Here is a 16,343-nt window from a genome sequence, read left to right on the forward strand (position 1 = left end):
GTGGTGAAAATGGGCAAATCACTGGTCGCACTGAGGTTCATTGATTGCAGCACTTTGGTCCAACATCATGCATTCTGAATATATTTAAGAACAAAAGGCACTCTGTAACGTTTCCAAACTCCTCCTCTTGCTTTTATGGTTGAAAAGTAACCTCTTTGCTCCTGTCAGTGTTATGTAGGCCAGCCTGCTGTGCAAAGACAAAATGGGAGCACAGCTCTCAGTCGATGCAGCCTCAGCAAAACCTTTCGAGCTGGAGGTGCATATTTCTCCTGGGAGCCCAGATTAGTACTACATGCAGCTAAGATAAAAAGCATTAACTCTTCCTGTTATTCTGTATATACACCACGCCACAAATACTGGAACAACAAGGACTCTTCATGTGTTGTTTTTGTTTTTAACTATAAACTGAGCATTTTTGAGTTTGACAACAAAGCATGAATTTAAGAAGACACTTTTGAAGTTTGTCTTTAAATATGTTGAGATGTGTTAAACAGCATAGAACATAGCACCTTTGAGATCAGACCAACCAATTATTGGGCGAGCACAAATATCAAAACAGATCATTGTTAAAGAAAGTAAAAATATTTGGTTCCATATTACTTGCTTGGAATATTTGCATCAAAGCTGTGGCTCATGGACGTCATCAAAATGTTGATCTCTGTTTTGCTCTGCTTTTCCAGTCACCTCCCTCAGTTGCTTTTTTTCTTGGGGGAGGGGGGAGGTTGAGGGGTTGTGGATTCTGAGATGCTCATCGTTCTAGCAAAGGTGGTAAAAAATGGCTGACTTCCTGCTGAAGCTCATGAAACAAACCCTGTGAATGAAAGAGTATTTTCCAACCAGTGTTCAATGTTCTGTCTGAAGTAAGGACGGGCCTCTGTTGACCTCAACTGGGGAGGTAACTGGGCGCTGGAAGGAACACTTTGAGGAACTCCTGCATCAGACTGGAGCACCATCTACAGTAGTAACAGAGCTGGAAGCTGATGGGGGATCATCACCTATTTCCCTGGTGGAAGTCACTGAGGTAGTCAAACAACTCTGCAGTGGCAAAGCCCCAAGGTTTGATGAGATCCATGACCCTGAAGGCTCTGAGTGTGGAGGGACTGCCTTGGATGAGACGCCTCTTCAACATTGCTTTGAGGTCAGGGACGGTGCCTAAGGAGTGGCAAACTGGGGTGGTAGTCCCCATATTTAAAAAGAGAGACCAGAGAATGTGTGCCAATGACAGGGGCATCACACTACTCAGCCTCCCTGGTAAAGTTTACTCCAGGGTGCTGGAAAGGAGGGTTCGGCCAATAGTCGAACCTTGGATTGAAGAGGAACAATCATCGATCATCATCCTGGTTGTGGAACAACAGACCAGCTCTTCACTCACAAGGATCTTGGAGGCGGCCTGGGAGTATGTCCATCCAGTCTACATGTGTTTTGTGGACTTGGAGAAGGCGTATTATCGGGTACCCTGGGAGATACTGTGGGTGGGAGGTGCTGCGGGAGTATGGAGTGAGGAGGTCCCTTCTCAGGGCCATCCAATCTCTGTACTCACAAAACGAAAGCTGTGTTTGGGTGCTCAGCAGTAAGTCTGACTATTTCCCGGTGGGGGTTGGCCTCCACCAGTGCTGTGCCTTGTCACCAATCCTGTTTGTGATATTCATGGACAGGATATTGAGGCATAGTTGGAGGGAGGAGAGTCTTCAGGTTGGTGGGCTCAGGGTCTCATCACTGATGATGTGGTCCTGCTGGCTTTTGACCCATTCAGTGTCTGTTGTTCAGTACACTCCAATGGTTATGTTCATTTTCATAACATTCCAAATTGTCTGGATGTGATGCTACTTGGTTGAGAAGGTTAGACCTTACTCTTGTGAAGCGCCTTGGGGGAACTTATATTGGGCTTTGGAGCTGTACAAATAAATGAAATTGAATTGCATCGGCTACCTAATGTTTATGCAGTGACTGGTAGATTTATCTTCATCAACCAAAAACCAAAGCTATTCAGATATTTAAAGCTATTTAATGTTTAAGCCATTTGAATGAACACACCTCGGTCACAAGAAACACCTGTCAATCCCATGTTCCAATAATTTAGTAAAATTCCATGGTCTGACATAGAAGATGACATGGTCTAAATTGTTTGATGAAATCAGAGATTCTAAATGGTCTCATATTCATATTTTGATTTCAAGGACAAATGTCTTCAGCTTGCAACAAAAACAAATGAACTGGCTTTGTTGTCCCAGTACTTACACCACGGACTGTAAGTAAAATTGTTAATTACACAGAGATTATGATCCATCTTTAAATGTTCAGATTTCCTATTCATTCATAATTAAAATCATAAAATGCTCATAAAAACAAATATCTGTTAAAGGTGCACAAAGTGTAATGTGAATGAAAGCACAATAAAAAATAAGTCCCTTCGGCTGCTCCCTTGTTTTCAGTTAGGGTCGGCACAGCAGATCCAAGGTGGACCTGCATTATAATTTAATAGACTGAAATTCTTGGCTACCTTTAACAGTTGAATATTATCAGATGATGCACTATTCTGTATATGTTACTCCGAGTGCACGCAAACTGCCACGTTCTTGTGTCTCTCCCAGTAGTGACATTCTTCTGGAAAGCTCCACGCGGCTGCACTCTCCTTGTGACGACTGACAGCATGAACTACAAAGCCACTCAGCTGCTTCTCCAGGACCTCCACCACTGCTGGAGCATTTCCCTTCTTTGCCTGGCTCTCCATCACCTGCTGAATGGAGTCTCGTGGTACCGGCTGAGGTTTGGTGCTATAGGACACTACCAGGTTGATGTTGTTCACCTGCAGTACCTCAAACCAGTTTTGTCCGGCCACATGATGAAAGTGCTCACCTGCTCGCCAGTTTCTGTAAGTGCTTCCTGAATGGTTGATGAGCCTCACTGACCAGCTGACCCAATCATACTTTTTGGTTAAGAACTCTATAAGCTGTTTAGTTGTATCTTGCAGGTTCTGGTCTTCAGTTTCTTGCAGGAAGTGCTGGGAGTCTAATTTGGCTTGCTCAGGAAAGGCAGCTACACATGACTCGATGGTTGCCTTCATCTTAGACTCTACTTCTTCAATTTTGCTGCTCCAGTTCTGTATTTTGTCCTTTTCTTCATCTGGGGTTTGGGTAAGGGCACAGTGGCCTAAAAGGGCAATCAAACCCAAGCAGAAGAGCTCCTTCATCCGCACACAGAAGTCTTCTAGAAGGCGGCGGTTCCTTGCAACATACCTGTAAAAGAAATGGAACCTCATTTATACCCCCTTTAAGTGTTATTTCTGCAATGAAAAGTGATGCAATATGGCCACATGTTATTAATGTGATGAAAAACAACAAAATACCTTTCTACCACATCTAGAACTGATTCTCCAAAGCTGTTAGTGCCCATCAGAGCATCATACAGCACAAACAGGTTCTTCTCTCCTCCAGTTTTGGTAAAGTGCTCCAGGAAAAGCCTGGTCTTCACCTCTCGGAATTCTGGTTTTGCTTCCAGGATGTCCAGGTACTTCCGAAACTGGTTCCTTATATTCTCCTCAACAGAAAAATACTGTGAATCAAGTTGGCCCTTTTTGATCTCGCAATCAATTTCTTCCAGCTGGGTGGAGAGCATGTCCAGTTTGCTCCTCACTGTTACAAATTGTTTCTTGACAAAAAAGACCTCTTTGCTTTGAACATTGTCTAAGGCGAGGCGAAGAACTGGAGCAGCAGCCTCGCAAAGAGGAAACATCTCCCCCACAGTGCTGGCCAGCACTTCAGCCCCCTTCTCCAACATATCCATCACTGCCTCAATTGCCTCTTTCTTCTGGGCCACAAACTTTTCCAGTGGATTTGTCATGTTCTGGTGAAGAACAAAACATGGTGTCAGAATTTAAAAAAAAAATATATGTGTGTGTGTATGTATATCTATCTATCTATAATATATATATATATATATATATATATATATATATATATATATATATAGTTTTTTTTTGGGGGGGGGCTTGTTTTTTTATTTGTACTTTGTGGTTTGTTACCTTTTATATGTCCCCTTGTGTACAGCACTTTGTTTCAGCTGCAGCTGTTTTTTAAAAGTGCTTTATAAATAAAGTTGATTTGATTTGATATATATATATATATATATATATATATATATATATATATATATATATATATATATATATATATATATATATATATAAGAGTAATCCAAGATTAAGTTGATTACATTGATGATCATTTACGGCTGGCACAAGGGGCCAAGACAGTGCAGGCTTTACCTCGCTGACAATCACCTCAGCAGGTGGCTTCACAGATAATCTGGACTTTACATTGAGGGGAGGAGATCATCAGTAAAAATCACCTGCTGAAGTGATCAGTTGCAAGGAAAACCTACTTGGTCTTTCGTGGCACACTGCTGGCCAACCCTGATGTAAGAGATGCTGAAGGATAATGTATCCAGTGGTGGGCAAAAAAAAATTAACTTTGATAACAGAGAATCAGATAATTGAAAAGTTCATTCTTTCATTCATCTTCTACCGCTTAGTCCAATTAAGGGTTGCGGGGGGCTGGAGCCTATCCCAGCAGTCATAGAGCGTGAGGCGGGGTACACCCAGGACAGGACGCCAGTCTGTCGCAGGGCCACAAATAGACAAACAAACACAGACACACCCACACACACACCTCCGGACAATTTTAAAGAGTCAAATCCACCTAACCCGCATGTCTTTGGATGTGGGAGGAAATCCGAGCAGCTGGAGGAAACCCACGCAAACACGGGAAGAACATGCAAACTCCACACAGAAAGGCCACGGGAATTGAACCCACGACCTTCTCGCTGTGAGGCAATAGTGTTAACCACTAAGCCACCGTGCTGCCCTAACTGAAAAGTTATCTTTGATAAAGTTAAAATGATAAACCACCCAAAAATGTATCGGAAGTTACAGATAACCAATAAATTTTGAGTTTTAAAACCACAATCGCTTCTGAAAGCATCAAAGGCAACCACAGACCCAAACAATGAGTCAGCACTTCTGTCTTTGAGTGTCCTGCTCCCTGCTGGAACCTCCTGCTTACTACATGGCTTCCAGCACAAACACAACTGAGAGGCGCCACAAAGCTCAACTCTCTACTCAACCACAACACAACCATCAGGCTGAGGTCTTGGAAAATAAAGCAATGCTGACTTATGGTTTGGTGTACATAAAATGAATACTGATAGAATAACTCCATTAATGTCAGTTCTGTCATTTGTGCAAAGTTAAGATGTAACATATATCTTTTAATGTTGAATAATGCACTAATTCTGAAGTTTTGTAACAAACACAGACAGATGGCATTCTGGGTAAAATGTGCCTCCGCTAACACTGATTGGTTATGTAAACCAACATGTTAATGTGAGGTGTGTATCTGATCCTCTCAGTAATGCAGCCAGGAATTCACTTTGGTGAGATTTTCCATTGCAAACTATGTGTCACTAACATAGTGTTTTAAGTGAATTGAAGCACTGAATCATTTTCCGAAGCAACTCCTTCACTTTGTGTTTTAGATTTGAAAGAGTGAATCGTGCTCTTAAACATTTGTTTCATTTGCTGTTTCAAGCTCTTCAAACCCAATAATTTTTCATGAAATAATTGTTTCATTTAGTGTTTTAATCATTTTGAAAGAATGAATTATTTCCCAAAACATTTGATTCATTTGGTGTTTCAGGTTCTTCCAAACATGATAATTTTATGAAATAATTGTTTTAATCTTGATTAAAACAATTTTAAAATGCTGTAGTGTTTCCGTCATTTTGAAGCAGTGACACAGTTTTGAAACAGTTGTTTTGTGTGTCTTGACTGTTTCAAGCACTTCAATCAATCAATCAATTTTTTTATATAGCGCCAAATCAGAACAAACAGTTGCCCCAAGGCGCTTCACACTGCAAGGCAAGGCCACACAATAATTATGCAAAACCCCAACGGTCAAAACGACCCCCCACGAGCAAGCACCTGGCCACAGCGGGAAGGGAAACCCCCCCCAACAGGAAGAAACCTCCAGCAGAACCAGGCCCAGGGAGGGGCAGCCCTCCGCCGGGACCGGTTGGGGCCGAGGGAGAGAACCAGGAAAAAGACATGCCGTGGAGGGGAGCAGAGACCGACCACCAATGACTAAATGCAGAGTGGTGCATACAGAGCAAAAATAGAAAGAAACAGTGCATCATGGGAACCCCCCAGCAGTCTACGTCTATAGCAGCATAACTAAGGGATGGTTCAGGGTCACCTGATCCAGCCCTAACTATAAGCTTTAGCAAAAAGGAAAGTTTTAAGCCTAATCTTAAAAGTAGAGAGGGTGTCTGTCTCCCTGATCTGAATTGGGAGCTGGTTCCACAGGAGAGGAGCCTGAAAGCTGAAGGCTCTGCCTCCCATTCTACTCTTACAAACCCTAGGAACTACAAGTAAGCCTGCAGTCTGAGAGCGAAGCGCTCTATTAGGGTGATATGGTACTACGAGGTCCCTAAGATAAGATGGGACCTGATTATTCAAAACCTTATAAGTAAGAAGAAGAATTTTAAATTCTATTCTAGAATTAACAGGAAGCCAATGAAGAGAGGCCAATATGGGTGAGATATGCTCTCTCCTTCTAGTCCCCGTCAGTACTCTAGCTGCAGCATTTTGAATTAACTGAAGGCTTTTTAGGGAACTTTTAGGACAACCTGATAATAATGAATTACAATAGTCCAGCCTAGAGGAAATAAATGCATGAATTAGTTTTTCAGCATCACTCTGAGACAAGACCTTTCTGATTTTAGAGATATTGCGTAAATGCAAAAAAGCAGTCCTACATATTTGTTTAATATGCGCTTTGAATGACATATCCTGATCAAAAATGACTCCAAGATTTCTCACAGTATTACTAGAGGTCAGGGTAATGCCATCCAGGGTAAGGATCTGGTTAGACACCATGTTTCTAAGATTTGTGGGGCCAAGTACAATAACTTCAGTTTATCCGAGTTTAAAAGCAGGAAATTAGAGGTCATCCATGTCTTTATGTCTGTAAGACAATCCTGCAGTTTAGCTAATTGGTGTGTGTCCTCTGGCTTCATGGATAGATAAAGCTGAGTATCATCTGCGTAACAATGAAAATTTAAGCAATACCGTCTAATAATACTACCTAAGGGAAGCATGTATAAAGTGAATAAAATTGGTCCTAGCACAGAACCTTGTGGAACTCCATAATTAACTTTAGTCTGTGAAGAAGATTCCCCATTTACATGAACAAATTGTAATCTATTAGACAAATATGATTCAAACCACCGCAGCGCAGTGCCTTTAATACCTATGGCATGCTCTAATCTCTGTAATAAAATTTTATGGTCAACAGTATCAAAAACAGCACTGAGGTCTAACAGAACAAGCACAGAGATGAGTCCACTGTCCGAGGCCATAAGAAGATCATTTGTAACCTTCACTAATGCTGTTTCTGTACTATGATGAATTCTAAAACCTGACTGAAACTCTTCAAATAGACCATTCCTCTGCAGATGATCAGTTAGCTGTTTTACAACTACCCTTTCAGAATTTTTGAGAGAAAAGGAAGGTTGGAGATTGGCCTATAATTAGCTAAGATAGCTGGGTCAAGTGATGGCTTTTTAAGTAATGGTTTAATTACTGCCACCTTAAAAGCCTGTGGTACATAGCCAACTAACAAAGATAGATTGATCATATTTAAGATCGAAGCATTAAATAATGGTAGGGCTTCCTTGAGCAGCCTGGTAGGAATGGGGTCTAATAAACATGTTGATGGTTTGGATGAAGTAACTAATGAAAATAACTCAGACAGAACAATCGGAGAGAAAGAGTCTAACCAAATACCGGCATCACTGAAAGCAGCCAAAGATAACGATACGTCTTTGGGATGGTTATGAGTAATTTTTTCTCTAATAGTTAAAATTTGTTAGCAAAGAAAGTCATGAAGTCATTACTAGTTAAAGTTAATGGAATACTCAGCTCAATAGAGCTCTGACTCTTTGTCAGCCTGGCTACAGTGCTGAAAAGAAACCTGGGGTTGTTCTTATTTTCTTCAATTAGTGATGAGTAGAAAGATGTCCTAGCTTTACGGAGGGCTTTTTTTATAGAGCAACAGACTCTTTTTCCAGGCTAAGTGAAGATCTTCTAAATTAGTGAGATGCCATTTCCTCTCCAACTTACGGGTTATCTGCTTTAAGCTACGAGTTTGTGAGTTATACCACGGAGTCAGGCACTTCTGATTTAAAGCTCTCTTTTTCAGAGGAGCTACAGCATCCAAAGTTGTCTTCAATGAGGATGTAAAACTATTGACGAGATACTCTATCTCACTTACAGAGTTTAGGTAGCTACTCTGCACTGTGTTGGTATATGGCATTAGAGAACATAAAGAAGGAATCATATCCTTAAACCTAGTTACAGCGCTTTCTGAAAGACTTCTAGTGTAATGAAACTTATTCCCCACTGCTGGGTAGTCCATCAGAGTAAATGTAAATGTTATTAAGAAATGATCAGACAGAAGGGAGTTTTCAGGGAATACTGTTAAGTCTTCTATTTCCATACCATAAGTCAGAACAAGATCTAAGATATGATTAAAGTGGTGGGTGGACTCATTTACTTTGTGAGCAAAGCCAATAGAGTCTAATAATAGATTAAATGCAGTGTTAAGGCAGTCATTCTCAGCATCTGTGTGGATGTTAAAATCGCCCACTATAATTATCTTATCTGAGCTAAGCACTAAGTCAGACAAAAGGTCTGAAAATTCACAGAGAAACTCACAGTAACGACCAGGTGGACGATAGATAATAACAAATAAAACTGGTTTTTGGGACTTCCAATTTGGATGGACAAGACTAAGAGTCAAGCTTTCAAATGAATTAAAGCTCTGTCTGGGTTTTTGATTAATTAATAAGCTGGAATGGAAGATTGCTGCTAATCCTCCGCCTCGGCCCGTGCTACGAGCATTCTGACAGTTAGTGTGACTCGGGGGTGTTGACTCATTTAAACTAACATATTCATCCTGCTGTAACCAGGTTTCTGTAAGGCAGAATAATCAATATGTTGATCAATTATTATATCATTTACCAACAGGGACTTAGAAGAGAGAGACCTAATGTTTAATAGACCACATTTAACTGTTTTAGTCTGTGGTGGAGTTGAAGGTGCTATATTATTTTTTCTTTTGAATTTTTATGCTTAAATAGATTTTTGCTGGTTATTGGTGGTCTGGGAGCAGACACCGTCTCTACGGGGATGGGGTAATGAGGGGATGGCAGGGGAGAGAAGCTGCAGAGAGGTGTGTAAGACTACAACTCTGCTTCCTGGTCCCAACCCTGGATAGTCACGGTTGGAGGATTAAGAAAATTGGCCAGATTTCTAGAAATGAGAGCTGCTCCATCCAAAGTGGGATGGATGCCGTCTCTCCTAACAAGACCAGGTTTTCCCCAGAAGCTTTGCCCAATTATCTATGAAAGCCCACCTCATTTTTTGGACACCACTCAGACAGCCAGCAATCAAGGAGAACATGCGGCTAAACATGTCACTCCCGGATCGATTGGGGAGGGGCCCAGAGAAACTACAGAGTCCGACATTGTTTTTGCAAAGTTACACACCGATTTAATGTTAATTTTAGTGACCTCCGATTGGCGTAACCGGGTGTCATTACTGCCGACGTGAATTACAATGTTACCAAATTTACGCTTAGCCTTAGCAGCAGTTTCAAATTTCCTTCAATGTCGCCTGCTCTGGCCCCCGGAAGACAATTGACTATGGTTGCTGGTGTCGCTAACTTCACATTTCTCAAAACAGAGTCGCCAATAACCAGAGTTTGATCCTCGGCGGGTGTGTCGTCGAGTGGGGAAAAACGGTTAGAAATGTGAACGGGTTGGCGGTGTACACGGGGCTTCTGTTTAGGACTACGCTTCCTCCTCACAGTCACCCAGTCGGCCTGCTTTCCCGGCTGCTCGGGATCTGCCAGGGGGTAACTAACGGCGGCTAAGCTACCTTGGTCCGCACCGACTACAGGGGTGGACCAAAAAAGATTCACAAATGTGAATCTTTTTTTAAGTATTTGTTTAATGTTTTAAACTCTATAACAAATATTTTATTTTGTCTTTCAAGCATTTCAAAAAATGCAAAGCAGTTCTGAACCAATTATCATTTACTTTTTTAATGTTTCAACACAGTGAGTTACATATTGAAGCATTTCTTTCATTTACTGACTGGAGTGTTTTTTAAGTGCTTCAACAAAAGTAAAATCTGGACTAACATATTTGGTCCACTTAATATACTAATCATTTTATGTGAGTTAGTCATTGTCTGAAATGATTGTTTTGTTTATTTTCTGACTGCTTTGAAACAGTCAAGTGTTTCAAGAAGAAAACTAGTTTGTTTCAATTAAAGTTCAAAAAACCTTGTTTGTTCCATTTGAGAAGAAATGGAAATTGAAATCCACCTCCTAGCTACCCCATAAATCATTTCAGCTGGTGATTAATGTTAATGTCCTCCGTTCAAGTCAGAATGATCCATAATTGACTAGCATCACTTGTGGTGTAATGACATGCTCAGCACTTGGGGTTTGCACTTTGATAAACCTCTGATATTTTGGAGTTGCAGCTTTCAAATTTCATGACAGCCAGTCTGATGGTTATATATTCCTCAGATTTAGTCCACTTATTTTTGGACATTCACTCATCTTCAACCACTTTTCCGGAACCGGGTTGCTCAGGTTGAAGGCTGCTCCTTCATGTTGAATGGAGCCAGCTGAGGTGGTTTGGGCATCTGGTAAGGATGCCTCCTGGGCACCTCCTTATGCTGCGTTCACACCGGGCGCGACACGAGCGACTGCAGCCAGAGGTTGCCATGTAATCCCTATGGAACGACGTGTTTTGGCGCCAAGTCACGCAGCGCGACGCGATGGGTGCGAGTGAAGCGATGCGAGTGAAGCGATTTTGAGCGACTGGAGCGTTTGTAGTGTGATATTGCATCACATCATGTCGCGCTGCCCTCCTCCCCAAGTTGAAAAATCTGAACTTTGTTGTCTCTTCGCTCCGCGATGACCAATCAGGGACTGAATATGTAGTGACGTAGAGATGTCTGAGTTTGACTGAAGATGTGAACATGTCCTGTATCTGGTAGCAGCCTGTGAGCAGGACTTATGTCTCTTTTGTCCTTTATTTCACAATTATGACAGAGTTTTTGGAGCGAGCAGCAGCCCCACAGCAATGGGAGAGGAGTTTCTTTCTCTTTTTATTTTACGTGCGCGCATGAGGGAATCATCTGTGGAGATTATTTTACTTATTAACTACACAGATGTATAATAAAGCAAATGGTGACTGGTTTCTAAACACAATTACAACAGAGGTTTTTTTTGGGAAAGAGTGAGGAGCAGCCCCGCAGGAGGGAGAGTGGAGTTTCTTTCTTTCTTTTTTTTTTTTACGTGCGCGCGAACGAATCATCTGTGGAGAATATTTTATTAATGAACTACACAGATGTATAATAAAACAAATGGTGACTGGTTTCTAAACACAATTATGACAGAGTTTTTGGAGTGAGCAGCAGCCCTGCAGCAGCGGGGAGCGGAGTTTTTTCCTTTTCTTTTTTATGTGCGCGCGCGAGCGAATCGTCTCTGGAGAATATTTTATTAATTAACTACATAGATGTATAATAAAACAAATGGTGACTGGTTTCTAAACACAATTATGACACAATTATGTTTTTTGGGGGGAAGAGTGAGCTGCAGCAAGAAGCGGAGTTTCTTTTTTTTTTTTTATTGTTTACATGTGCGCGCGTGAACGGGACAGGAGGTCCTCAAACTGGGTCCCGCAGAGGCGGAAGGACCGCTGAAAGCGGCCGTCATCCAGACGCAGCTCCTGCAGCAAATAATGATACCTGTATTGGGAGCTTTCCACAACAACTCGCTCCGTGTGATCAAGGCCCGCCATGATGACTTGATGCCAGGCGGAATGGAAGCGCCTCCTATTTGATGACGCATTGGAGCAATTTTTCTCAGCGAAAGTGCACCCAAGCAGAGCGACACACCGGGCGAAGGAGGCGCGTCCGTCGCCACGCGACCCCCACGAATTTGTAGCGTCTGATCGCGCCCGGTGTGAACGCGGCATAAGGGAGACACCAGCCACCCACCAGAAGAAACCCATTTACACCAGCCACCCTCCTAAGGAAGCCCATTTCAGCTGCTTGTACCTGCAATCTAGTTCTTTCGGTCATGACCCAACCCTCATGACCACAGGTGAGAATAGCAATGAAGACTGACCAATAGATCGAGAGCTTCGCCTTTTGGCTCAGCTCCCTTTTCTTCACAACAGTACAGTACAGGTAATGCAACACCGCCCCTGATGTGCCGATTCTCCAGCCATTCTCACGCCCCATTGTCCCCTCCCTTGTGAACAAGATCCCGAGGTACTTGAACTCCTTCACTTGGGCGAAGACCACATTCCCTACCCAGAGAGGCAATCTATCAGTTGTTCCACGGCCAGGATGGAACCCGCATTGTTCCTCTTCAATCTGAGGTTCAACTATCGGCCGAACCCTCCTTTCCAGCACCCTGGAGTAGACTTTACCAGGGAGGCTGAGTAGTGTGATGCCCCTGTAGTTGGCACACACTCTCTGGTCCTTCTTTTTAAATATGGGGACCACCACCCCAGTTTGCCACTCCCCATCCCAGACCTCAACGCAATGTCTCATCCAAGACAGTCCCTCCACACCCAGAGCCTTCAGTATTTCTGGACGGATCTCATCAACCCCTGGGGTTTTGCCACTGTGGAGTTCTTTGACCACGTCAGTAATTTACATCATATCACGACACATTCTCTGCTTCACAATGCAGTGTGACATTTATGTGTTGTTACACCAAAACAACAAGAGTTCTAAACACAAATCTGCATTGTCTTAAGAAGCTCCTTCTTCCTGGATCTCCATGATAATGTAGAATATGTGCTCTTTTTAAACACAATGGAGACAGTTTTAAATGATTTAATATTATATAGGTGTTTTCTATTCAGAACACTTAACGCTACTCTGCTACAATCATGATAAATTAAAAAGCACCAGTCCTTTTTTTTTTTAGGAGAGAAAGAGGGAGAGAGAGAGAGAAATTGAAGACATGTCAAAATGTTCCATTTCATTGTTTTAAGAAATGCAGACATAATCCATAGTAGTAGAAATAATAATAATGATGATAATAATAATAATAATGAGTTTCAGTTCAAGATGTGTTATAGATACTTGCTTTGATTGATGTATTTAAAAAAGAAGCAGATAGTGATGTCATACAAACAAAATGGGGACCTGAAACACTTGGTGAGAAAATGGCACAGATACCCTTGAGTTCATGAGTCACATCACATCAAAATACAGAATGTCTGAAAAAAAGGCACATTTGCAGCCTCGCGTACACACTTTGGACAGACATCTGCACGCTGCGTGATCAAAACCACGAAGACATTCATTTTGATCGATCGTGTTTAAAAAATGCGCATTTCATTTATATTCAATAAGAAATACATATAACCATGTAACCGCATGAAAATGCATTTCAAGTATGAGAAAACTATAATATAAATTAATATGTACATAATGTTCCCTGTGAGTCCACAATCCACCTTAACTGTCATGCGCAACCAAAAGAAATGCGCACTGGAAGCCGCTTTTACGCACAGATCCCCTGAGAGCAGAGACACACCTCACAGCATTTTAAGCTCTTTTGAAGGACGATACGGCCCTTTGTATTCCAACAATAAGTGAGTTTTTGTCTACCTGAATGCGCGTGCTCGTCCTTCACTGGGCGCCCCAGTGGCTGCAAACAAGTTTGTATTTCTCTTCAAGTTCACAATCCCCGCAGTTCTCTGTGCTGAAACTGGCGTCAGAGAGGAGAAGAACGAAAGGGGTGATGCGCAATAAATGTCTTAAAAGGAGAGAGAGAGAGAGAGAGAGAGAGAGAGAGAGAGAGAGAGAGAGAGGAGAGAGAGAGAGAGAGAGAGAGAGAAGGAGCACAGTGTAAGTGCTGAAATATCTGGTGGGTTCCATTTTATTCACAAGGATGATCTACACCGTTTATTTTTCTTTTCTGAACAGATGGACCGAAATAGAACAGAACCACATTTTTTTCGACAGCATTATTTTCTGTTTGCGCACTTGGCGCAAAATGTCATCAGGATCATCACTGTGCGCTTCAGCTGTTCTCAACGTTAACACGATCCAAATTTGGGGTAAGATGGCTGAAAAATCAATTACTGTGTTTTGTTGTTTTCATGTTCAGATGTGACAGCACGATGGGTTATAGATCATTTTCCAAGTGTGCATGTCAAATACAAAGGATGTGGTGTCCACGCGCGCCACATTAGATTGTTCAGATTTGGATTTGGAAGAGTTCGGTTTGGTGCACATTCAGTTAAAGTCGCTCTTTTATTATAGTGTGTTGCGTTTAAATGTTACAATAAAGAGTAAATGTCAGCTTGTTCTCTGGCAGAGGGATGTGTGTTAACCACATTATCTATCGTCTGTGCGCACAGCCCAAACTGAGCCACCCTCACCCAAATATCGTCATGTGAATGCTTTTCCTGACTCACGAAGATGTTTCCATAAAGCTTTCTGCTGACGTTTTGGTCACTGGGAGAATTCCCAAAATTCCATAAAAAAAGAAAATAAATAAATATATATATATATATTAATAATAATATATTATTGTGCCCCACCCCGCCCCCAGGTGAAAATGGACTCTACAAATTCATCTCAGGCAGACACACAAACCGAGCTTTGTCACGTCACAGGCCGCGTGCGTCGTCGGCTCTGATCTGTAGATCAGGTAATGCACCTTAAAAAAAAAACTCGCGCACACTTTAAACGCCCGTGAAGCACATTTTTCCCACGTGTGATTCCCCCACTCAGAACTGTCCGTCAAACCTGTTCGTCTGGCTCGTGACAGGTCATATCAAAGGATCTGAAGCCTCCGGTGCATTCTTTAGTGACGTTACAGAATAACAAAGTGCACGACGCGCGTGTGCGCCCACAATCTCCTATGTTTGTGAGGCTTTTGGCATGCCAGGTGAGCAGGTGCACGTTGCAAAAACAAACAAAAAAACTCAGCACTACCGCCCTCTGGTGTCCGGAAAAGTGAATCACACTTTCGTCTTAATCAGCTCTGCAGAAGAGCTTCTGAGGAGAACAAACAGGTAAAATGACTGGAAATGACATCAGTCAGATCATTAGTTGCATAACTGTGGGACAGAAATTTCAAATCAGGCAGTTATGTCTTTACTTTTCACAAGAAAATCTCATATTAATAAACTGATAAGTGTTCAGAAAAAAATATTCTTAACCCAGGAAAAACTAAATGCATGCTTTTGTCTAAAATTATCGAATAAGTAACCCAGTTTTAATCATAATGATGCCATTAATATTTGCATGAAAATAAAATTCTTTGAGTGATTTTGGACCATAAATTTTGCTGGAAACCTTCATGGCCCCTTCACACATAGTGAGAAGTTTGGATGGTGTTTGGTCAAAACAGCGAAACAGTTCAAAAACAGCGCACCCACAAAACATCAAGGATCTTGACTAGCACTCTTGCTTTTACTCATCATGAGATGTTTCTTGTGTGACACCTTGGTAATGAGACACCTTGTTATAGGCCTTCAGTTGGGACTGAACCAGCTGATATTAATTTGCACTGACAAAGAGCAGATTGCTTTCTAATTACTGATAGATTTCAGCTGGTGTCTCAGCTTTCCATGCCTTTTTGCACCTCCCTTTTTTCATGTGTTGAATACTTTTTCTTAATTTCCTCTACTTTGTTTTGGTTTTCCTTGTATGTGTGGATTATTTTGGGTTGTTACTGATATCTGGTGAAAATTTCATGTCAATAGCACCTTTAGCAATATATTTACTGAGGAAAAATGGTGACATGTTAAATACTTATTTTATCGGCTGTATATTGTTCCATTGGTGGGCAGCACAGTGGCTTAGTGGTTAGCACTGCAGCCTCAGAGCAAGAAGGTTGTAAGATAGCATCCCAGCTGGGCCTTTTCTGTGTGGAGTTTGCATGTTCTCCCTGCGTTTGCATGGGTTTCCTCCAGGTGCTCCGGCTTCCTTCCACATCCAAACACATGCATGTTAGGTGAATTGGAAATTTTAAATTGGACTGTAGGTGTGCGTGTGGGTGTGATTGTGTTTGTTTGTCTATATGCCGCTCTGCAATAGACTGGCATCCTGTCCAGGGTGTACCCTTCCTCACGCCCTATGACTGCTGTTTTAGGCTCCAACTCCCCCATGACCGTTACTTGGAGTCAGGGTCAAAATTATATATACAGGCTCAAATATATAATACACCCCCCAC

General features: G+C 41.9%; 1 protein-coding gene across 1 annotated transcript; it reads right to left on the reverse strand.

The window, feature by feature from the left end:
- Positions 1-1,734: 1,734 nt before the first annotated feature.
- On the reverse strand, positions 1,735-13,837 carry LOC117513969 (protein rapunzel-like). The gene is made up of 3 exons (XM_034174234.1): positions 13,766-13,837; positions 3,347-3,842; positions 1,735-3,236 (listed from the first exon to the last, which is right to left on the reverse strand). Exons 2-3 carry the CDS (start codon positions 3,838-3,840, stop codon positions 2,546-2,548), a joined length of 1,185 nt encoding a protein of 394 aa, XP_034030125.1. The 5' UTR covers positions 3,841-3,842; positions 13,766-13,837; the 3' UTR covers positions 1,735-2,545.
- Positions 13,838-16,343: the final 2,506 nt, after the last annotated feature.

Source organism: Thalassophryne amazonica, chromosome 7 (genome assembly GCF_902500255.1).
Source record: "Thalassophryne amazonica chromosome 7, fThaAma1.1, whole genome shotgun sequence".
NCBI lineage: Eukaryota > Metazoa > Chordata > Actinopteri > Batrachoidiformes > Batrachoididae > Thalassophryne > Thalassophryne amazonica.